We start from the raw sequence: 25,487 nt of genomic DNA, 5'->3' as shown, positions 1-25,487 counted from the left end.
TCAGTATCACTGTCCAGAACCACTAGCCGTGGTCGTTTTGGTGCTGACCTCTGGGTTGGTGATTCTGGACCGTGTCCTTCTTTGGGTTGGTGATTTGAGAAGGGCTGTTGAGGTTGAGGCTGAGGCTTAGGCCGTTTGGCATGGTGTTGCTTTGCCGATGGCGTTGTAGGTCTTTTTCCCATCTTATTGGACTATCTTTGTTGAAAATGGGGAGAGGGTGAGAGACACATGATTGGAGACAAGATCTGAGGCACGAACTGATGTTGATAGATTGTGTTATCACAGCAAGTACATAGCCTCTTTTATAGGCTGGGCAAGCCTTATCTTCCCACACAGACACCTCATAGATGAGGTCACACACAAGAGAATCTAGATCCTATAATCTAGGGGAGGAATCACACCTACGACATGAGGTGGCACAAGTGGCCTCAAGATTCTTCACACTCACACAACTGTAGGACACTCCTAGGACTCTAGGACCACACACACTAGGACTCTGATTCCAACAAACCCCCCTTCGGAGCTAGGGTGAGAAACTGTGACATCATCGAGACTGTGCATCCCAGGCAATCTCAGAGGCTAACAGTTGAGCATAATTCAGAAGTTGAACCAAGCACTCTCATGGCTTAGGTGTCAACGTGATCAGAGACTCAAATCTGAGCATGGATGCATGACCAACTCATAGGTCTAGGGAGTACACCAACATCCTGGAACTCGGCCAGGCCTGATAAAGGAAAGACATAACAACCCCCCTGTCTCCTAACTGGGTACATGGAAATAAGTGGAGCGCCTTTTATAGGACAAGGCACACAAAATGACAAATTATTACATCATTTTAGGGGGACTACCCAAGGCAGAGTACCTAACACACATGACTCTAGAAAGCCCACTCTTCATCTATCACCTCATGGAGGGATAGACCAGAAACAGCAGCAGTGCAGGCTTCTTCCTCAGGTCCAGAAGGTGTAGCTTCATCGTCTTCGTCCTCGCTCTGCTCCGCAACCAGATTGGCATGTTCTTTGGCTTGTACCTTTGCCATCTTCTTGAAGCAACGATCCTCTGGATGGCCAAGCTTCTGACAATAATTACATTTAAGAGGTTTTCCTTTCGTCTTGGGCTTATTCTTGAGAAAGAATGCTTTGCCAGATTCAAAGGAAGATTCTGCTTTCTCTGTAAGCCTACTGTCCTCATCAATGAGATGAGCTACCATATCCTTAAAGCTCATATTGCGGCTGACTCTTAGGACAGCAAGGATCTCATTGTACTTGGAAATGTCTTCAATACTTGAGAGAATTACAGCAACTTGATCATCATCTTCAACAATGGCTCGGATGGCAGATAATTGTTGGAGAATTGACCCAAGATTGCTCAAGTGTTCATTGAGGGTTTCAGTTTTCTTCATCTTGAGCTTGAAGAGTTTTTGTTTGAGAAATACTTTGGAATTATTGATCTTATTTCCAAACAAATTCTCTAATTTTTCCCAAACGTCATTTGCAGTTTTATCAAAATCCACATGGTGGATAAGGTTGTCAGCTAAAGCTAGGCCAATGATAGCCATTGCTTTATCATTTTGGTTCTCCCACCAACTGATTCTAGCATCATCACTTTGGGGTTTGGGCTCCTTGCCATTGGTGATATTCCATATGCCTTCTCGCATAAGAAGAAGCCGGAGTTTCATCTGCCAAGTTGGGAAATTGCTCCCTGAGAATTTCTCGATGAACAAGGAGTTTTTTATGCTATCCATTGGTGGAAAGGTCTTAGCTGTTATTACAGCCAGTGTCTAAATCCCTTACAATGTTTACTCAAATTTTGCAAAAAAAGCCCAAATTTTACATGGTAGAAGCTTCAATTATGCCAAAGGAAGACACAGGACAGAAAAGCCCTAAATTTTTGGGTTAGGGTTGCTGCAAAATTAGGGTTTGCAGAAAATTGGGGCTTTTCAAAATCTCCTAGAGCATAGTGTTCTAGCAATACTAGGGAAGCTTCAGACCATAAAAGCCCCAACAAATTCACCCAAAATGAGGCAAAATTCTTGAAAATCGAAATGGGCTGGAACAAGCCGCTCTTCAGGTCGTCATGAAGCAGAAATGCTGGGCTTGAGTTGTGGCGGCTGAAAGACGACTGTTGCAGGAGCAGCAGCGTGGGCAGAGAGGTGCAGCGTAGAGCAGCAGTTGCGTGGGCAGGAGCTGCAGCGTGGGCAAGAGCTGGAGCAGCAGCGTGGGCAGCTTCGGGTCAGCAAGAGCTGCGTGGGCAGTTTCGTGGTAGGGCAGCAAAGGCGGGTAGAAGAGCGAACAGAGGAGCGGGCAGAAGATCCGCAGGATGGCGGGTTTGTTTGCTGCTTGCTGCGGGCTGAATGGCGACGTACGAGTCGATGGCCACGGCCCTCACAAGGTCGTCTGTCGCAGGTCATTGGGGCAGAATGCTGCTGTAGAGCAGAGATAGATGTGCTTTGCGATTGCAATCCATCTTTATTCTACAATCCACGCTCGTCCGATGATCAATAGCGATGACCCAACATCGAGCATGCCATTTGAGCTTCCCATATCTAGCCTTCTGACAGCAACGTGGAGATGACGGAAGAGTGGCCCAGCGGAGGAGAGAGGTAGGATTACAAGGGATGCGTGAGCAGACTGCGAGGGAGGACGGGCAGAATGGCGCAGCATCAGGGAAGATAGCGGGCAGAACTGGAACGCCCTGTTGGTCGCCGCACGTAGAGATGGCGACGTGCGGTGGAGACATACGGCAATGTTATCGTAGAGACATGGCAGGAAAATCGTGTGTGATGAGGCAAGGCTCAGTCAGGGAAGACCTGCTCTGATACCAACTGTTGAAAATGGGGAGAGGGTGAGAGACACATGATTGGAGACAAGATCTGAGGCACGAACTGATGTTGATAGATTGTGTTATCACAGCAAGTACATAGCCTCTTTTATAGGCTGGGCAAGCCTTATCTTCCCATACAGACACCTCATAGATGAGGTCACACACAAGAGAATCTAGATCCTATAATCTAGGGGAGGAATCACACCTACCACATGAGGTGGCACAAGTGGCCTCAAGACTCTTCACACTCACACAACTGTAGGACACTCCTAGGACTCCAGGACCACACACACTAGGACTCCGATTCCAACAGTCTTTACCCTGGCATTGTACACATGACTCAGGTCCCAGTTTAACAGTGCTAATATAGTGCCATGTGCCAAGAGTGCATGTTTCTTTTGTGAGTGGCTAATGCATTTTACTCTTTTTGTCATGAGGGTGCTATGTGTGTGGATCAAAACAAGTATATCTTAGGGCTTTTATTTGTGCAATAATCAATTTATTCGTGGTACTCGACACGTGTGGGTGCGCTATGCATGACTAGTGAGGTGGGCATTCCTCCTATATGCTTAATTTGCTAAGGGAATCATAGGACAGCTAGGACTCAGTCATCACCTCTGAGCCCTAGGTTGAAATCGATTGAAACTACCTATATGTGCGAAGGCATACATATGCTAGTGAGTGCTCGTGATACAATCTTGGAAGACTTACGGCCCCCAAATCTTCATTATTGTCGGGGATGGCTTGCATGTTGATGTAGTAGTGCTTAAGTCGGCTCCCGTTTATTGTTGTTGTAGACTGGACTCCATCCAGTGTTTCTAGCAGCATAGCTCCGATGGGATTCATTTTTTTTACTCTATAAGGTCTTTGACCCAGTGCTCGTGATACAATCTAGTCCTAACTATGAAAGACTTGCGGTCCCCAAATCTTCATTATTGTCAGGGATGGCTTGCATGTTGATGTAGTAGCGCTTCAGTCGGCTCCCGCTTATTGTTGTTGTGAACTGGACTCCATCTAGTGTTTCTAGCAGCACAGCTCAATGGGATTCATTTTTTTGACTCTATAAGGTTCTTGACCCAGAAATTTGAGCTTGCCCTTATGGACTTTGGTATTGTGCAGCAAAACCAAGTCACCTTCCTTAATGTCTTTGTCTTTGAGGTTTCTATCAAACCATGCCTTTTTTCTTCGTTTTTCTGTTGTCATGGCATGGTAGGCAACTAATCTGGTCTCTATATGCTTCTCTAATTGGTAGAGTCTTTCTTTCAGCATTGCATGATCTCTCATACGTTCTTGTACTACTATGTGTAGACTAGGTATTACAAATTCTAGTGGGACCACAGCTTCAAGTCCGTACACCAATTGAAAAGGTGTATTTCCTGTACTGACCTTGAGTGTGGTTCTGTATATCCATCAGGCTGCATTTAGTTTCTCTGCCCAAATCAAAACGCTTTGGTTCTACTACCTTGGTGAGGACAATACATAGAATTTTGTTGGTGGATTCGGCTTGTCCATTCCCTTAGGGGTAGTAAGGTGTGCTCTTTCTATGGATCACCATAAAGCCAGAAAAGAGTTATTGGATGACCTCATTGGCTAAATGTGTGTCTCTATCAGATACAATTTCAATGTGACATCCAAATCGGGTGATTACATTCTCGTACAAGAACCTTGCTGTACTTTTAGCATCTGCCTTTCTGACGGCTTTAGCTTCAGCTTCAGCTTCAGCTTCAGCCCATTTGGTAAAGTAATCAGTGGCCACAATGATGTAGCGTGCCTATATTCCTTTTATTGCTGGATGGATGGGACCCACAAAATCAATCCCCCATTTTTCAAAGGGTTTTTGTGCAACAACTGTTGTTGAGGATTGGCATGATCTCATGTGGTATCACACATCTTCTTAAAACCTAGTCCTTGCCCATCTTGTATAGTTGTCCTACATGAGTTGATAGGGTGCAACTTTTAGAATTAGTTTCGTAGCATCCACAGCTTTCATTTCACGAGGTGGTCTTCCTGCCATTAAGTACCCAATGATGTCTGCACACACCAATCAGGCACAGCGTCTATTTGAAATAATGCGGCATCTGGTAGGTCATCTTCTTTTCCTTCCGGCCCTTCTTTGTCCTCAATCGTGACATGTAGGTCAGATCAACTCTATGAGTTGACTTCTTTGGTCAACCATATGATTGACTTGGGAGCCATATAGGCCACCCTTTGTATTTTCCTCTTATCCATTTGAGCAGTACTACGTTTTGCTCCAGCTTGTTGTTTGCTTCCCGTACTCCACTCCCATTCCATTGCTTCCTGCACCCAACATTTTGGGGTGGTGCCACGTAAGATAGACGCAAAAATTTTCAAACTGTTACATACCTGCAGAGCATCCATACACTTTATGGCAATACTCTCCAAGTTACTAGCACCTACCATTTTGCTCCAAATCAGTCCGGTGCCTCCTTCTGTTGCAAGAAACCTGTTTTTGGAGCAGAAAAACAGTCCACCGGCTGCTTTTTTGCTTTTTAAGGTCCGATTTTGACATTTTTTGAAATTTCTAAGCTGTTTGTATACAAACGACATGGTCCTGCACCATTTCAAACCCCTTCGGACAACAGATGCCGGCTGTACAGGCCTTTACGGACAGCTACGCGACACTGCTAGGAATCCGTACGACCTATTAGAAGTTGATTTCGAGCATTTTTTGGCTGTTTTGGGGGGTTTTGCTGAGATCTGGAGTCTTTTCAATCATTTGGGCCTCCCTCCAGCTGCTCCAACCAGATCTAGCATTGTTTGGCTAAATCTTCTTGGTATTAGACAGCAAAAATCAGTCCCTCATTGGCTTTTGGACACCCTCAGAGATACCAAGAAGACTGAACCTTGACCTGGAACCTTGACCTGCCCGCACTAGACATGCGAACAGACAAATGCAAGGTAATTTCTTAGCTCTAGCTTTGATTGCCACAAGGATGCTTTTGACGGCAAAGAATGGATGGATGCCATGAGAGTTGAACTTGAGTCCAATCATGCAAATGGCACTTGGGTGTTGTGACTTACCTGTAGGCAAGCATGCTATAGGCACAAAATGGGTTTATAAGGTCAAACGGAAAGCTGATGGCAGCGTTGACCGCTTCAAAGCCTGCCTGGTTGCAAAGGGATATGCACAGCAACATGGCATTCACTTTGAGGAGACCTTTGCTCTCACCTCATGCATTACGACCATATGGTGTGCCATTGCACTTACATCCCACAGACATTGGGAGGTTCATCGATCGGACATTAAGACCACCTTTCTTCATGGTGATTTACAGGAAGATGTCTATGTCACTCAGCCACTTGGCTTTGAGCAAAAAGGTTCTGAAAGTCAGAATTGCCGGCTGAAAAAGCAGCACAAACCTAGCGCACAGCATGGCAAGCAGTGAAGTGGGTCTTCTATTACTTGAAAGCCACACAAAATTTGGGATTGTTCTATGGTGCTTAGTCTCCACTAGTCTTGCATGCTTTCACGGACAGTGATTGGGCAGGTTGTTATGACACCAGGGTGTCCCACAGTGGCAACTGTTTCATGCTTGGATCTTCATGCATCTATGGTTCAGTAAGAAGCAACCTACAGTTGCTACTCTAGTTGTGAAGCAGAGTACAGGGCAGCTTTCACAGCTATAGTAGAGTGCTTGACATAAGCCAGCCGGCTTCTACAACCAGAGTGCTTTGGCGGTTGCTCATAACCCAGTGTTTCATGCGTGTACAAAGCACATTGAGGTTCATTATCATAATGTCCGAGAGCGACTGTCAAATTGGAGACATACATTTGTCCCATGTTCCCACGGAGGACAACTTAGCAGATCTCTTCACGAAGGCTCTACAAGCGACCCAACTTTGAGGCTTTTCGTCTTGCCTTATACTTGGCTCAATTTATTACGCGATGATGATCTCCCTATACTATCATAGGTTGCTATATCCCTCTTGGACGAACATGTGCAACCATGATATAGATTTTAGGTATTCCTGAAACGCTTCCAGGATACTTCATCCAAACCATGGAGGGGGTTTGTTAGCACATAGCCCTGGTATGTACCTTGTAGATCAGGTCGACTCATAGAGTTGACTTCATTGGTCAACCATATGGTTGACTTGGGGACCATATAGGCCACCCCTTATACTTTCTCATTATCCATTTCCAAGTTTTCTCAGTTTCCTTCACATGTCGTTTGCTCCCTTGCATTCCACTCCCTTTCCATTGCTTCCCGCAATAGGTAACATGCTTTTCAAAAGGCAATAGTAACAAATAACTTGCTTTCATTTGCAGAGCATAGTAACAGGTAACTTGCTTTTCAAAGGACAACACACATACTTTGATTTACACCTTACACACAATGGCACATCTTATCATACTTTGACTTACACCGTACACCTTACTTATCTGAATGTCTTCAAACTTTGGAGGAACGTATATAATGCTCTATGTAACGAAAAAAAATGACGCGCTCTAAATTGCCATAAAGGAAATCTGATGAGAATAGAAAAGGCTTGAAACATACTATAGGTGATGAAACACTTAGCCGCAAAGTGGAGGAGAAAAAATCCTGATTTAAGCCTGGTGTAATGGTACAGACCCCTTCTGGAAGTGTCAGAACATAAGAACAAGGAGTTTGAAGCTGTTTTGTAGCCTGCAACACAAGAAAAACTATATGAAGTTTACCGTGGTGGGTGAACACTCCCCTACCATCCCTTTCTGCAACCTCTATCCATCAATTCTTGGACATTACTTAAGTTAAGCCCTCCTCACAACAATACTCATGACATTTCCCAATAAAAGCAACATAAGTAGGAAAAAGGAGAAATGTTCCTCTTTGAGAGTCTAGACAAAAATAACACAATCCATATATTAGACACCAATCTCATTGAGAGGCAATACCTACAAAAATGCAAGCTGACTTGCTAAATTTAACTGAGTTTAGCTCATTAGTGCATCAGTCCCATTCACATATATGAAACTATAAAGAGACTGAGAAACAAAGATGACACAACTAGATCACAGCTCCATGCACCCACAGGGGGGGAAGGGCAAGGGCTGGGCTTCAATCTAACTGAATCCCATCCCTCCAAATAGGAGATTGAGTCAATGGAGCACTTCACTTTCAGATGTCTTGTGTACCACAAGATCAGAGGCCGACACACTAACCTTTCAGAGAGAGTTTCAAGGCTCGTCTCTGGCCTCTTGGTTCACCTGGATCAGAGACGAGATTGTGAGGCCCATCTAGACTCCACTCAAAGGGTAATTATTGATTTTTCGCAGCGAGATAGCACAGAGCAGCAGTTTCCAAACAGAGGCGACACAATCAAGACCCGGAGTGAGAGACACGATAGACCCACCAACGCATTGACGCATAGATGATGCTTGGGGATCTTCCTTCTGGTGCTCGCCACATCAACGACATAGCCAACGAGGGTGACAGTGGCACTTGTCCGACGACAAGGAGACCATTGTAGACCGTGCAATTGATCGACATCAGTTTTATCCCTAGAGGTTGATGAAGAAGGTGGAGACAAAGAGAATGAGGACAATTATGAAGAGGATGATGATGCATCATAGAGGTCTCTAGAAATATCATAAAAGTATCTACGGGCATGAAACCTCTTACTTATGTTATATTTTGCTATCTCTTGAATTATCTTTTTCTATCTGTTTGTAGGTGAATGAGGACGAGGACGAGGACAAGAAAATCATTGCAAAAATACAATTGCAATGATATTTTAGACTTCTTCAAGAGACTATAGAAGAGCCCTTGGAAACATTAGACTATGCAGCTATTTTAGTCTCTCTTACACCTTTACATGATTTGCCTTTAGCTCGAGAATTAATAATTGCCACCTCCTTACCAAGGAGAAATGCATATCCTTGTATGGATCTCCCGGTCTCATGATCTCCAGCATAGTCATTGTCACAGTATCCGTGCAACCTTGGATGACTTCCTCTATATAAGGGGTTTGTATATATTCTACATTTTCAACTAAGTCTAGTGTACAGTTAGTTATTTGTGATGTGATCTTTAGCTGTGCCCTCTCTCCTCATCTGCACTCTTCTCCTCTCCTCTCTTCATATTTGTTCAAGTGAAATGAATGTGTGCATTGCATGGTATACATGACATGGGAGTAATAACATATTAAGTGTACACGTACGCTATCACCATGCCATGATAGCCTACAAGTGAATTGGCAAAATAACATCTCTTTGATTTAAGGTAAAAAACTAGCAAACTCCAATGTGACCTGCACACCCAATTTATGACTCATGAGTAATTATTATTTGGCATAATGTTGCTAATGCAAGAGTAAAAACAAGTTTGTGATGTTACTTACGCCACGTTATATGTCTTAAAAATAACTCGTAAGTCATTTAGATTTATAGATTGTAACCAACTACTACACTAGAGGAAGAGAAAAGGTAAGAAAAGGATAGAAGTTTGGCTATCACTCAGTTCAATTCAGCCTACTCGATTACATTAGGGAATTGGGGAGCCCATTTGACATTATGTTTGTCATTGCACAGAAGCATCAATGTTTCCCAATTGAAATAGATAAGATATAAATCCTCTCTAATCCCATGAGAGAGGTTAATAATAAAGTGATGATGGCCATACTCAAGTTCGATATAGACTTTCTCTTGGTTTGTGACTTTCGTATTTTCATTTAATGTAATGAGCTTATGTTCGTTTATTTTTTGGTTCAGTATGGTTATATCTCAATTTCCTGGAGTAGTGCAAAGCTGTGTATATATGCTTTGATTCTTCATGTCTCATATACTTGGCAAAAAGGAAAAGACCATAGAGGATGTTCATGCAGTAGGGTAAGGGTTAGGGTTAGTGCTATGCACATATCGAACATATGTCTATTCTAAACTGTCTTGTACCTTTGATGTATCTCAAGACTCTTTTGACTATATTCCAGTGAGACTGTTTTGGATTTGCATAAGCTATGCTAGGGAACTTACTGCATAACAAATATATGGCCATGTGATAATCAGATATATAAGACATCCGATGAGCTGCTGATAGTACATGTCATTGACTGTAGGCTTTTCTGAATCTTTTGTAAGTTTCAAACGAGTAGCTACAATCTTGTAATCTGCCATATGAAACTTCTTTAGGAGACTATCAACATATTTTAGTTGACTCATGAAGGTGTTGTCTGAATCTCTCCAGAACTCAATACCAAGACAATAGTGCATAAGTCTAAGATCTTTCATGTCGAACTCTGTAGATAAGTCTTGTTTTAACTTCTTGATAAAGCTATCATTACTTCCGGTCACAATCAGATCATCTACGTACAAAAGTGTAATACTAATTTGAACTTTGTGGTAGAGAGTATGATCTGCATTGGACTTCATGTATTTCAAATTAGCAAAATACTCGTCGATTCTGCCATACCAACTTCTAAGTGCTTGCTTTAAGCCCCGTAGAGACTTTTCTAGAGATGGCAAACATGATTCTCTTTCCCTGATTCAACATAACCTGCTGGTTATTGCATGTAGACTTCCTCGTATAGGTAACCATTGAGAAAAGCATTCTTGACATCTAGCTGATACACATTCCATCTGCTGAGTGTCGCTAGGAAGCATAAGTGATAGTGGTGCTTCCAAGCATGTCACATCTTGCAGACAGTTGTTTCATTCTTTAGCTGATGCACCTCGAGGGGGGACTATTACATGTGCTAATAATGCTTCATATGCTGTAAAAGGAGTTGGAGATGTGCAGCTCACATCCATTTCAAGCCATCCTGTCACTCTGACAAATGTTCTTTTTGTGCCTAGCATTGAAGTCAACTTGATTTCAATTTCAGCAATTGCTACTTCAGGTTTCAGAGTGATCTTTGATGGCTACAGATGCCTAGTTTATGTTCTTCATATGACAATGCCATAGTTCTCACTGGCACTTCACAAAAAGGGCTTTATCACCTTGACATCATTCAGCTGCACTTTCTATTGAAGCATTGGCTATTTCAGATTCACAGCTTGCTGAAACTCATCTTTGGCATGAGAGAATGGGCCATCTCAATTATAGAGCTCTTGCGAAGCTACATTCACAGCAGATGGCAAATGATGTACCTCAGACTCACACATTTACCAAACATGTGTGTGAGGGTTGTCTTTTGGGTAAGATGCATCAATTTCCTTTTCAAAAGAATTGTCCAAAACTCTCACAAAGGAAATTGCAGCTAGTACACAGTGATGTCTGTGGCCCAATGAGGACAAATGCCATTGGGGGGTATAAGTATTTCATGACTCTCATTGATGATTTCACAAGATATTGCTGGGTATATCCTTTAAAGCTGAAGTTTTCTTATGCTTTCAGAGATGGCTGAATATGGTTGAGAATGAATCAGGAAGCAAGCTTGTCACCCTCAACACAGATAGGGGGGGAGAGTATATGTCAAAGGAGTTTGATGCATTTCTATCTTCACGGGGCATTATTCACTCATGCACTACTCCTTACACTCCTCAGCAGAATCCTGTTTCTGAAAGGAAAAACAGGTCCACAATGGAGATGGCCAGATGCATGCTTAAGGCCAAGTCTTTGCCCAATAAATTTTGGCTTGATGCAGTAATGTGTGCCAACTATGTGCTGAATAGATCACCTACACAGGCATTGAAGACTATTACACCTTATGAAGCATGGAAAGGCAGGAAGCCTTCACTTTCACACATGAGAGTTTTTGGGTCTCTTGCATATGTTCATGTACCATCTCAGCTGAGACATAAGCTTGATGACAAGGCAATCAAATGCATATTTATTGGTTACAGCCAGGAGAGCAGAGGGTATCGGTTATATCAACCAAATACTGAGAAGATTATTGTCAGTAGAGATGTAATCTTTGTTGACCATTTAGCTTCTCCTCTTGTGGACTGCAAAGCAAAGCCAAATGTTGACATGTTTGATGCCTTTGAATCTTGGTTACCTCTGCCATCATCAGAAGAGGATTTTGACCAGCAACATGAGCCTCCTGCAGGCCCTCCACTAAGCAATAATCAGCCACAACCTCATGCTGATTTGCAGGTTTCTCTTCCGGCACAAAATGATCCCACTACTCATGATGCAGTCATTGAAGAAAGAGCTGTCAATCAATAGACAGCAAAGGCAAGTTCCTAGATGGCTTCTTGATACATTGAGGGACAGCAAACAAGATCAGCCTTTTGCTGCCCGGACAAGATCAGGGAATAGACAGCATGGTCACTTTCTTGAGTTTGCACTCCTTGCTACAGCTTGCAATGAAGAGGCTCTGTGCCATAAAGATGCTTTTGATAGCAAAGAGTGGATGGATGCAATGAGAGCTGAGTTACAATCTATTGCCAAAAATGACACATGGGAATTAGTAGATCTCCCTCCCGGCAAGCATGCCATTGGAACGCGGTGGGTCTACAAATTAAAAAGGAAATCTGATGCCAGCATAGATCGATACAAAGCCCCCGTCTTGTTGCAAAAGGATACGCCCAACAACAAGGCATTGACTTTGAGGAGACATTTGCTCCCACATCCAAGATTACTACCATTAGATGTGTCATTGCCATTGCAACCCATCATCATTAGCAAGTGCACTAGCTTGACATCAAAACTGCTTTTCTTCATGGGGATCTGCAGGAAGAAGTCTATGTCACACAACCTTCTGGATTTGAGGTTGTTAATTCTGAAAATAAGGTATGCCGGCTTAGAAAAGCCCTTTATGGTTTGAAGCAAGCACCCAAGGCATGGTATGCCAAAATTCATGCACACTTACTATCCCTTGGTTTTCATAATAGTCCCACAGAACCCACTCTTTATGTCCGTGGGAGTGGATCTGATTTTTTAGTGCTGATTTTATATGTGGATGATATGCTCATCACGGGCCCAGATACTCAGCAAATTGCAGCTTTCAAGGCTGATTTGCAGCAGCTTTTTGACATGTCAGACATGGGATGGCTCCATTATTATTTGGGCATTCAGTTTGCTCATGTTGAGGGGGGTATCATGATGTCTCAGTCCAAGTATATTGGACAGCTCCTTGATCGTTTTCAGTTTGAGGATTGCAAGCCAATCTCTACTCCAGTGGACCCTGGCTTCAAATTCTCAGCTCATGATGGGAGCCCACCATGTGATATCACTCTTTATCAACAGGCTGTTGGATGCCTTATTTATTTATGTCACACCAGACCTGACTTGCAGTATGCAGTATCTCAGCTCAGCAGATTCATGCACATGCCTAGTTCACAGCATTGGCAGGCAGTGAAGAGAGTCTTCAGATATCTCAGAGGCACTCAAGATTTAGCCCTCTTCTATGGTGATCAGGGTTCACTTCCCATGCATGCTTACACGGATAGTGACTGGGCAGAATGTTCCGACACCAGAGTGTCACATACTGGCAATTGTTTTTTGCTTGGCAATTCATGTATCTCTTGGCTCAGCAAGAAGCAACCAACAGTTGCCACATCTAGCTGTGAGGCTAAGTACAGGGCAGCTTTCACCGCTACAGTAGAGTGTGTTTGGCTTCGACAGTTACTTACAGATCTTGGTATTCGCCAGATTGTCTACACTGACAGCCAGAGTGCTTTGGCCATTGCGCGTAACCTAGTGTTTCATGCGCGCGTACCAAGCATATTGAAGTTCACTATCATTATGTTCAGGAGCAGTTGTCAGCAGGAGACATAGAGTTGTCCTATCTTCCCACAGAGGACAACATAGCAGATATGTTTACAAAGGCACTTCCTTGTCCCAAATTCGAAGTCTTTCGACAGGCTTTACACTTGGTTCCCTTCGTTACATGATCTGACATCACTTGTACATTCATAGGTGGCTATATCCTTTTGGATGAACATGTGCCACTATGACTAGAAAATACCAGGTATTCTGAGACGTTTCTAAAGTACTTCAGCCCATCCCATGGAGGGGGGTTTGTAGGCCGTCCTCTGGTGGTTCTACTGATGCCCTATAGGCCATGGTATGTGCCTTGTAGGCATAAATAAAGACACTTATAGTGTTAGTGTCTTTTAGGCCACATAGGACACTTAGTCCTATGTGACACCTAGGACACTTAGTCCTAGGTGTAGGTTCTTCTACCTTGTACTCTTTAGTTTTGGATAATCAAAGTGTGATGTGACGGGTGTTCTTCTACGACCTTTTGCTATCTACACTCTTTCCTCTTTCGTATGATCCATCAAGAAGTGCATCTTTATTGGTTATTCTCTGCAGTAGAAAGGATATAGATGCTATAACCCTTCTACTCGTAAGTTTATAGTGAGCAGAGATGTTTTTTATGAGATGAGCAAATGGTATAAACCAGTAAATGTGATTGATGATGTAGATGCACAAAATGATAATGCTGCACAGAATTCACAGCAACAATCACAAAATATTAGTGGACCTGTAGTGTAAAACCAAATAAGTTTGGCCAAGCTAAGTTTTGGATTGTTGACTTCGAAGTTTCGAGTCACTTCAACAAGGATACTCCAGACTTTATCAAATCAAAGGTACTAGTAATATACTATACAAATGCTGAATTAAAATATATGCATACATAATGGTTTTATGTTGTAGGTCTGAAGAAAAACCAGCTTATCCATTTGTGGCATGTGCCATTACTGAATAGAACAAGCATGTGGAAATTGATGAAGGGGATGTCTCATTAGACAAGGTTGATGATTGCCAGGGGAATTGAGGAAGTAGTTCTTTATAACGGACATCATCTATACCTGGCTTTAAGGCCTACCTCTCTAAATTAGGCAGGGAAGAAATCCAATAGCATGAAAGGTTTTGCCATTTGAACTTGCAAAGCCTAGTCCTCATGACTAGGAAATTTTTGTGAATAGCTTACCTCATCTTCCTCAAGAGAAGATGATTTGCAAAGGATGTATCATGGGAAAACACAGCCATAAAAAGCACAAAGAAAAAAGACATTCTTGAGCCGATACATTCTAATCTATGTGCACCTTGGAATGCCAAATTAGTAAGGAGGTAAGATTTACTCCCTAACTTTCATAGATGATTATTTAGGTAAGATATTGATATACTTCCTGAAGGAGAAGTGAGACCCTTAAGTACTTTGAGGAATTTGTTGTCATGGTTGAAACCAGACTGGCAAACATGTTAAGGCTCTCAAATTAGATAAAGAGAGAAAGAAAGAAAAGAAATTTTATTAGAGTCTTCCGAAGACCGATGGAACTATGAGACTGAAAGAAAACCTGATACAAATCACAGTAAGGGTGGAGCTACTAAACGAGCATCATCACCCGTGCTGAATCCTAAGTCTGATCAAATATAATCGAATACATCTGGGTGTGACAATGAAAAGAAAAAAGACTGGAGCGGAGCAGAATCCTCCGTATGTCATGTCGCCCTACTTGGTGCATAGCCGATGATGGGACGCTGGAGTCCGTCAAGGGGTGTCGTGCGTCTCAGTCTCCTGGAGGAGGCTCCATGCAAGACCAAAGCCACCGTGACTCCCGTGGGACGTATCCCGAATCTAAACAATGACGAGAGGTCCCCCAGAGTGATCTGAGTGTCCCCTCGATGTCTCGTGTGTCGTACTGCGATCGTCAGGTTGAGGTCTCTATCAGGTCTACGGCTAGAGACTGGACGATCAATGTCACTCGATGGGAAGAACTATGTGATCCTGCTCTGAGAGGTGTCTGATGGTGTCGCCAAGCCCCGTCGCCTGAGTAAGTACTCTCTCTATCGAACCCCCTCGTGAATGAAGGCCGCGAGATATCTCTAATCTGGGTAGGCGAGGAATCTGGAAAGGAGCCTGGAGCCGTCTCTCAAGAGATAGTGGTAGCGACCTCGGATCTCGTGGTACACTGGGTACCTGAAAATAAAATGCTCCTCTGACTCAACCTCTTGACAGTCGCACAATGTGCATATGCGATGCTCCCTAGGAATCCCCTCTGCTCTGCTACTCTCTATGCGAAGGCAGTGTGATGATACCCGAAACTGTCCGACGGAGACCCGTAGAGAGTGAGGCATATAAATCTTAGTGTACCCCGGTGGTGTGATGAATCCCTCCTCCGAAACACGAAGACAGTACTCTCTGTAGAAACTCAACTTCACTGGAAGCTCCCTCGGCTCCAACCAGGTCCTAAAGGTGTGTAGCTGTAGGATATCCTCTCGAATGACCTGGTTGGTGTGTGGTCCGATCGGGATGGTGGGTGGGAGTACCAAAGGGGCATCTAAACTGTACTGAAAAGGAGGTATCCTATCGATGTGAAACCCTAGTCTCACAAACCGTCTGTGAGTCCATGCATACCAGCATTGCTCGTCTCCCTCTACTGCCAACCTCATGGAGGAATCGAGAGCCAACCATGGCAACCTCTGTCTCCCTGATGTGCAGTCCCCATATGATCTAACCCGGTGTAGATATGTGATGGTCTAAAAGGTTGCATCTAGCTGGAGTAGAGAAGCACCAAACTCAGCCTAAATGATGTGATGTGGTACAGATGGTTTCCCCCAGATCATCCGTGAGAGCATGAGGATCTGCAGGCGCTCCACCCGTGTCCACTCTATCTCTCACATGTCAGGTCCCCAACAAGGTCTGCCATACATACCGGCTGGTCGGAGCAAGGAGTCGAAGAGAAGAGCCTTGGTCCGAGGGTCCTAGAAGTGAGAGTGGAAGCACTGTCTCTCTAGCCAAGCAGTAAAGTGTATCCCCTACTCAGTCTGGCCTGCATCGCTGGTCTCATCATGAAGATCGAGCCGGAGAAGATGACCCCCAAATAAGTGTATGAGGATACGATCTCAACTGGTGACCCACCAAAAGTGAACTGCTTCCATTGCATGTTTGCTTGAGACGTGTTAAAGATCATGACCTTGGTCTTGCCAAGGTTGACCTCCAAATCATGGGATAAACAAAAAGCCTGTAGTGCATCCAGGTGTCGCTACAATCCCTCGGGTGTGGACAACAAGAGTGCCACATCATCTACATAAAGAAGAATTCTAATGATGATCCCGGCAAATGAGCAACCAGTCCCTCCGGAAGCCCCCATGAAAGTTTCAAGCTCATCGATGTAGAGGCCAAATAGGGTTGGTAATAAGGGACAACCATGTTCTACCCCTATGGTACTTAAGATCTCATATGTTCAACCTGCGCCTGTCCGAACTCGGCCTGAGACTCTCTCATAAAGTGCCATGACTGCCCAGATGATGTCCTAATCAAATCCCAGTGCCTGTAGGCGTGTGATGAGTCGAGCTCGAGGTACTATGTCAAATGCTTTGCGGAAATCCACAAAGCAGCAATATACCCTCTCCTTCTGTGATCTGGCCTCCTCTATGACACTCCTGAGTGTGAGTATGTGATCCATAGTCCCATGGTCTCGCCTAAAACCAGCCTGACCCTCTGCTCTAAGCCCTCTCATCTTTGCGGACAGGCTGACCGACGCATCCGATACTGCTGCATAGATCTTGGACATCACATGTCCAATCATGATGGTCATGTGATTACTCGGGTCCATGGAATCCCCTGCCTTGTGGATGGGGGTGATGGTGTTGAGTGTCCAAGTGCGAGGGAATCCAAGGCAAACAAAGTCATTGAATAGCTTTGCTAGGATCGAGGCTAACGTGTCGATCCCATATGCGATAAACTCGGTGCATAGCCCCTCGTGGTCCTTAGCTCGGCCATTGTGCAGTTTCAATGTCACGTCCTTGACTCCCCCTCTGGTGAACAACGTGCAAGTGGTGGGGTGAGGTGTGTGTATGAGATCTGGAGTAGGCTGGTGTGGGACATCATAAAGATGGCATGCATACATGTGCCAAACTCTTGTGTCGGTGAGGGGTGATGGAGACCTACGCTCAAGGAATCTCCGCCAAAAATCCTTAGAGTTGTTGCTGTACAAGATGTTCAGCAGCAGCTCCTCATTTTGACGAAGAAATGCCTACTTCATCCGACGTACGAGATGTTGGTACGTGCGTACCGTGTCTGGTGTGTTCGGGAGGTGACACCTGGTTTTAAGTCGGAGTTGTCAGCGATAAGCCTTGCACTCCGCATCGTACCAGTTGTTGCAGGGTACAGAACCAAGAGGTGGTCGTCTAGTGGACCGTGTAGTGTGGGGAAAGATTTGGAGGGTAGCCTCGTGGAGTGTGCGACTAATCAGGGCAACACGGTCCTCTATGAGTGGTATGTGATCGATGTAGGTTAGGAGTCTATTTAGGCGTCCAGAGTAGGCAGGGGAGAGGCTACGATCAAAGTGTATGTCGTGATAGGTGTCGTGCTTCATATGTGGTGTGTGTGGTGTGGCTAAGCGTGGGGTGCCGATAGTGAAGAATAGGTATGTGTGATCAACTCCTGGAGGGAGTGGTACTACGGTGAAGTCGGTGATACGTGAGGTGAAGGTAGGTGATCCCATGATGTAATCTACAACACTAGTGCCCCCCCCATGTGGGAAGCAAGTAAAACCACCTGAGGAGGGCCGTAGGTCAAGCCCGTTGTAGATGATGAGATCATGCATCTTGCCCAGATCAAGGAGCGCGTGTCCATATGGTGTAACAGGCCCGTGTCGGTCCGATGAGATCCTGGTCATACCTACTCCATCTAGGTCCATGTCTGGTAGCATGATAGAGTCGTCTCAAAAGTCCAAGAGTGGTGCCTGGCGCGTGCTCGTCCTGGCGTTGAAGTCCCCAACAAGGAGAACTTTCCCACGAGCTAAAAGGTCTGGGATATCCTGATGTAAGGGTGCATATGGCGATGTCTCACCCTCCTCTCATGCCACTCTGGTGAAGTGGGATGTGTCTGACGGGAAGTAGCATATTGCTATGAAAAGGTCACAAGTGGTTGTGCGTCGGCGGATCCGGATCCACATGAATCGGGAGTGTGCGTCCTTCCTTTCAACGGAGATGGCTCCAGTAAGGGAAGACTTGTACAATACTACGACCCCGCCTAATCCTCGAACTCCTCCTGTATCCCTCCTCTCATCCCTGAAGGCTGACTCCCATGTGTAGCCACTGACTATTGGTAGTGGACGCTCTGGGCTCTGGTGTGTCTCCGTGTAAAAGACTATGTCTCGACCTGTGTAAGATTTCGAGAAGTTCCCTGGGTCTGACCATAAGGTACCATTACAATTCCAAATGGTGCAAGCTAGTGTCTCGAAAACCTGAGTCTCATAGGCCCCGTCCCCCTAGAGAGTACGGGTGGGAGCCCGACGGGTGCCAGTCAACAACCTACCATCTCGGACCACGGCCCATTTTTCCTCCTTGCAGGCAACATCCCGCTGCTGGAGAAGAACTCGTCACTCCTCAATCTTTAGTGGTGTCAAATCCTCATCCATGGACAGGGTGTGGTGCTCTCGTAGAGCGGCTTGATGTCGGAGTGTCACTAGTCGAGCATGTGAATCTCTGAAGCAAATGACTAGGGGCTGCTCTCGGTTGGGGTCTCTCCCAACACGCCATGCTCCCTCTATGCCATGGTCGGGGACCCCCATGGTGGTGGTCACAAAGGTGATCGCCTCCTCCATGGGCATCGTCGTGGTGCTGGTGCTGTCTCGCGTGATCCCTCGTATCCGAATGTTGAGGGCCTTCGAAGCCCTCTGCTGCTGCTCTTGTATGGCGGCTGAAACGGTTGCCTTTGCGGGCTCCCGTTTTGCCACATCTACCCACCTAGTGGTCTCTGCTATAGCCGACTGTATCGTGGCTATCTATGCCTCCATCTCTGTGACTGGGGTCCCTCCAGGCACTGCTTTCAGGGTCCCGAGCTCCTCTCGAAGCTGTGTGATGTCGTGTCTCAGCCCCTAGATAAGGGTGCCCTGCTCATGTATAATGCGGGCCTGCTCCTGGGTGTATCGAGCCTGCTCCCAAGTGTAATGTGTCAGATCTGCCTGACGGGCCCGGTTGTTGTGTATCTCAGCCAATAGGGAGTCCCAAGCATCTGGTGGGGGCCTAAGATATCCTGGTCCAGGTGGGAACTGGGTCTCGAGAGGGGTTGGAATGAAGGTAGGCTGTTGAGGTTGTACTGAGGGTGGGGACAGCGTGATCTAGGCGGGGGAGTGGTATGTAGGAGTAGCGAGGCCGAACGAGGCGATGAAGGGTGGCTGATTGAGAGGTAGAGGGGATACGAGGGAAAAGTACTATGGAGCCATGGCTGGTGGGGCTAGTGATGGGGCTACTGGGGAGGGGACCGGTGATGATGATGCAGGAGAGGGGGAGGAGAGAGGTGGCGTTGATGATGAGGCAGATGATGGTGGCGAAATAGAGGTGGTAACCATAGAGGTCGAGGCTGTGGTGAGCGGTATGGTGGGCTTCGGGTGGGCCCCTTTCTTCTGGGCCGCGGTGCTGTCCAGTGTCAAACCGCTCCGGATGCTGCGTTTGTTTAAGTCCCCCAGGCTGAGTTGCTTTTGTGTTTTCCCCTTGTCACCATTACCCTTCCCCATCTCCTCGTGTATGTAAATTTGGACCGAAGGGCCTCCCGCCTAGTCCCCTATCCTCATCCCCCTTTGCCATTCATTATGAGGGAGGCAGCAGCGGGCAAAGGAGGGGTTGCAGGAGGGTGGGGCTGCAGGCGGAGGGGGCAAAACGGGAGCAGTGAGGGAGGGGCAGAGCGGAGGGTAGAGCAAGGGCAGCAAGGGAGCAGGGCGGAGGGGCAGTGAGGGGCGGAGGGGCAGAGCAAGGGGCGGAGGGGCAGCGAGAGGCAGCGAGGGGCAGCGAGGGAGGTGAGGGAGCAGAGCGGGAGGGGGAAAGCGGGAGGGCAGCGCGGTAGGGCAGCACGGGAGGGGATGTAGGAGGGCGGAGGGCAGCGTGGCAAGGGAGCAAAGCGGAGGGGCAGAGCGGGAGAGGGAGGCGAGGGAACAGAGCGGAGAGGGACTTGGAAAATTTTACAGACTTTCCCACAGCTTCTTACGTATGAATACAGATCTAAGAGAAGGGCATTGAAAGAAGCACTCTACTTCTTATACTGGCCAACAAAATGGCGTTGTTTAACACATGAACCATACTCTAGTTGAGAAAACCAAGAGTATGTTAAAAGGCCATATTATACCAAACTACTTGTGGACTGAAGCAGTAAATACAGCTACGTACCATCATAACCGAAGTGCTACGATAGCAATACTAAACAAAATTCTTGAAGAGGCATTTATAGGTGTAAAGCCTAGAATATATCACCCAAGGATATTTGGTTGCATGGCTTATGCTCGTCTCCATGATGCCAATAGAAGAAAACTATATAATAAATCAACTAAAGGCATATTTGTTGGCTATAGTGATGATCACAAGGCCTACATGATTTAAAATCTTGAAGCACGCAATATTATCACCGCAGGGATCTAATCTTTCATGAAGGAGAAATTGGTTATACTTCAGAAAACAAGAAACAGCATTCTATCAAATCATCGAGTAAGTGGTAGAAAGAGAGGCTGAACCACCTGTTGTTGAAGATCTCTATCAGATACTAGTGACATTGAACCTTAGTCACGGATCCTACCAAAATGTCAAGAAATTCAAGCTATGTTGTACCCCAACAAGTGAGGAAGGACTCAAGATCTACAAGGGTCTAAAGGGCTACCTACCATGAAAGATATAGCTGAGCCTGAGAGACATGAGGATGCCAAGGATGATCCCAGTATTATACTAAAACTTTTTAGCTAGTAGATTTACCATAAGGAAAGAATTCCATTGGTAACAAATGGGTGTACCGAATTGAAATGACGAGTGATGGAACTATGTAAAAGTTATGCCCAAAAAGAAGGCATCGACTATTCCAAATTGGTAGTAGCCCTTACCACTCATTATCACTGGCCTCTTTAACAAAAGGACGTTAAAACTGCTTTTGTAAGTGGTGATCTAAAAGAGGAGGATGCTCAAATGACAGAAGGTCTACTTTTGGATATTGCTTCAACATTAGATCTGATTTGATATCATGGAGTAGTAAGAAGCAAGTACTACTATTTTATCCTCAATGGAGAACGAATATAGAGCATCCAATTGTAACGTTGTGTGGATAAAAATGTAAATATGCTTTTCACTTGTTGCATGTTGATGGGCAGGTGCATAGCTATGTATATAGCTAGTTGGTGGTGGCTTTGAGTTATGGACACTCTCATAGAAGACTCTACACTGATGTATATGTTTTCTTCATATGGTAGATATTTCTACGGGGACTTTTGGGAAATGATGAGTTGAAGTGTAAATGCACTAGTTCACTGCAGAGTTTTGTGGTATCCACGTCACTTATGTTGGTTTCAGGATGACATGCGTCCTTCATTGCCATCCATTGTCATCTGATGATGTTTTCCCGCATGGGTTGTTTTATGTGTGGTTATATGTGGGCATTTATGCTTTGAATGCCTTGTATGAAGTTTGCATGAAGAGGTGGTGCCTAAGATCTAGAATTTGGGGATTAATGTCTAGGCCTAAGTTTTATGAAGAGATTGGGAGAGTGGTAAATTTCATGTGCTGATATGGCTGGAAAATTTGGAAAGTGAGCATGTGCATGCAAGGTGGCTACGTGAATCTAGTCTTGAAGCTTCTGGTCGATGAGGTGGCAGGTACGTGAGTTGACAGCAAGAAGGGCGGCTCGGGAAGCTTGGGGGAGGAGGCCTACACCCGAAGCTGCAAAGGGGCGCAAGAAAAAATACAAACTAGACTCAGTGGAGCGTGACTTCGGTGTGGCTGGGAAGGATCTCAGATGACGGGTGTGGGAGCTTCTGAGAGCGGAAGGGCTACAAGATGTTGGAGAGGCTTGAGTGCGATAAGGAGCAGACCGGGATGGATTGCTACTGTGCAGGAAGAGTACTTTGGATGAGGAGAAGAGCTTCTTGAAAGGATCATCACTACTATACCGTCTGGGAATGGTGGGCGACAGAGATGACTGTCTGTGAGCTGGGTAGTGAGCCGTTTGCACTTGGAGGGAGCTACTTGGCTGGCGTGTCGACTGTGTAGATTGAAGCTTCTCAAACGGAGGAGGTCGTGAGCATCGTGAGCTCTAGGATGCTATAAGAGCGACCAAGATAAGTGACTAGACAGGGTGGTTGCTTTGGTTGTCAGCTTTGGGTCAGAGGCGCTACATGCTCATAGACTGGTTGGTCGTCAATTACATGGGCAGAGAGCAGGGAGGCCTTGATCGGGTGGGTGTTGAATGCTAGCTACAGAGACTTCGGCTGTGGAGGAACTCCTGGGATGGCGAGCTGCGACATGAAAGCTTGGCTCACCTCAAAATTATGTGACTCCATTGGGAGCTCGTGGGCGGCAGACAGTATAGCTAATGGGTTGCTTGCTAGTCATAGCTAACACCTTGTGACTTTGGTGTATAGTTTGAGGCGCAGTTCTAAAGCAAATTGTGGCTAAGATAGATGACTCCTTTAAAGAAAGTCTCGTTGATGAGCATGTGTTAGCATTAGCCGGATCCCATATACTCACGGTATTCTAGTGTGGGCTTCTCTCACAAGATATCGGTTGTTGGTTATGCAGAGAAGGTAGATGGTGTCTTGCTCTTACATTGAGCTCGAAGGCAATGCTTTGGTGACAGAAGATGTCTGAGTTCCTATGAACAATCTTGTGTGAGACTAGAAGGACTGAAAAGACTGATAACCTTGGCATAATTGAAGAAATGTTTTTGGTGTTTGAGATGAGCCATAGGGTGGAGGCTATTATTATACCACGATATGTGCAATATTAAGTAATATTCAACAAAGTTACAGAGGAGCAATGGTTTTTATTCTACAGATAACAGACAAGGTTGCTGCAGGATTGGAGGTTCCCAGGAGCTAGTGGCCGAGAGATCTGTTTTATGAGATAGATATGATACCAGAATATGATTTTTTCTAAGACTAGAGTATAGATATTATATCAGAGTGATTTGAATGTGGAGTTTGATTCTGTAGATATTTTTGTGGAAGGAGATAGAGTGGTACCAATAGAGGAGTTACTGGAGGAAATGAAAAAAATAAAAAAAATGTAGTTTTGTTTAGAGGTAGAATCACAGTATGATACAGTGTGCTTTAGCTGGAACTTTCAGTTTAAAGAAATCCTCGACTTTGAAGCACAAGGTGTGTGGCACCTACTGTTGTATGTAAATGATGAAGAGTGGTAGGGTGTTGTGTTACCAGCAATGGAAGACCTCCCAGAAGAAATTTTCTGGATGAGTCTTTGTACAAATGTTGAGCTTGATGAGTGGATATAAATACTAAAGGAAAAAGCAACAAGAAACTGTATATTCATGTACTTGATTTTAGAATTGGGTCTGTCTGTGCAGAGCATTGAATTTGGAAATGATGTACATGTAGGAATCTTATACTCTGAAGTACATGATCGTATTTGGTCAGTCTTAGCATATGTGAAAGAGAAAGAGTGAATTAATCTGCCATTGCCATCAACAGGACCTCTTTTGGATGATGTGTTTTGCTTTGAACTTGTCCCGGATGAAGACTTCCAGGTTTGAGGAAGTATATGGTGTCTGGCGTTTGGGGAAGGGGTGAGTATATGAAAGAGATTGCAATTGACGACCAACCAGTCTATAAGCATGCAGTGCCTCTGACCCAAAGCTCACAACCAAAGCAACCACCCTGTCTAGTCGCTTATCTCAGCCGCTCTTATAGCATCCTAGAGCTCACGATGCTCACGACTTCCTCCGTCTGAGAAGCTTCAATCTACACAGTCGACACGCCAGCCAAGTAGCTCCCTCCAAGCGCAAACGGCCCACTACCCAGCTCACACACAGTCATCTCTGTCGCCCAGGATTCCCAGACCGTATAGTAGTGATGATCCTTTCAAGAAGCTCTCCTCATCCAAAGTACTCTCCCTGCACAGTAGCAATCCATCCCCATCTGCTCCTTAACGCACTCAAGCCTCTACAACGTCTTGTAGCCCTTCCGTTCTCAAAAGCTCCCACACCCGTCATCTGAGATCCTTTCCAGCCACACCGAAGTCACGCTCCATTGAGTCTAGTCCGTATTTCTCCTTGTGCGATCCTCGACCCCCTTCGCAGCTTCGGGTGTAGGCCTCCTCCCCCAAGCTTCTCGAGCCGCCCTTCTTACTGTGAACTCACGTACCTGCTAGCTCGTCGACCAGAAGCTTCAAGACTAGATTCACGTAGCCACCTTGCATGCACATGCTCTTATATTGGCTGTCCTTCCTTTCAAATCATTCATTAGTGTGTATTCCTCCTGTCCTTGACCAATATGCAAATCTGAAGTTTTGTAATGTTTCCTGGGCCTCTAACTCTTCTTTTTAGGAGACTGAGGGTTGAGATCAAACTCCACATGCTTCCCTTTTTTTGCAGAGGGTCCATTTTCTCCTATTGCACTCCTTGTTCTCTTTGCCACTGGCATGATCTCCGGAATAGTCTCCACCCTAATCAGGTTGATTGCCTTCCCTTTTCCTTTATCTTCCCATTTGACTCCACTAATAGAGGGCTGATTCAGATCCTTCAATTCAACATTGAAGTATCCTAACCTATCATTTGTCTTTTGCATTACATGATAAACTTCTCCACCTACTCTAGCTGGTTTATCACAGTGAGGGCTGATATGTCCCCATTCTCCACAGTTCCAGCACTTCACATTGCTCATGTATCCCCGTCCTCTACCTATTCCAGCTGCATCTCTCCTGTTAGTTTGCACACCTCAACCTCTTCCTCTTCCTGCAGTCTCCATCCAATTCAGGCTGAGTGACTTAATAACTGTTGGGGTAAAGGCACATTGCCACCCTTTTATTAAAGATATAACACCTATGACTGTC

At 45.3% G+C, this 25,487-nt stretch overlaps 1 protein-coding gene across 1 annotated transcript in view; it reads right to left on the bottom strand.

Moving 5' to 3' along the window:
* Positions 1-25,487, bottom strand: part of LOC147896306 (uncharacterized) — a 98,995-nt gene that overhangs the window by 24,502 nt on the left and 49,006 nt on the right. The window contains exon 7 of the mRNA XM_087382655.1: positions 7,347-7,475. Within this exon, the coding sequence (XP_087238781.1) occupies positions 7,347-7,475 (129 nt within the window). The remainder of the gene's footprint in view (positions 1-7,346; positions 7,476-25,487) is intronic.

This window comes from Dipteris shenzhenensis, chromosome 12 (assembly GCF_047967505.1).
Source record: "Dipteris shenzhenensis isolate YYH24624 ecotype China chromosome 12, Dip_SZ_1.0, whole genome shotgun sequence".
Taxonomy (NCBI): Eukaryota; Viridiplantae; Streptophyta; class Polypodiopsida; order Gleicheniales; family Dipteridaceae; genus Dipteris; species Dipteris shenzhenensis.
Note: the sequence above shows the minus strand (reverse complement) of the source record. Positions and strands in the feature narration are given on the sequence as shown.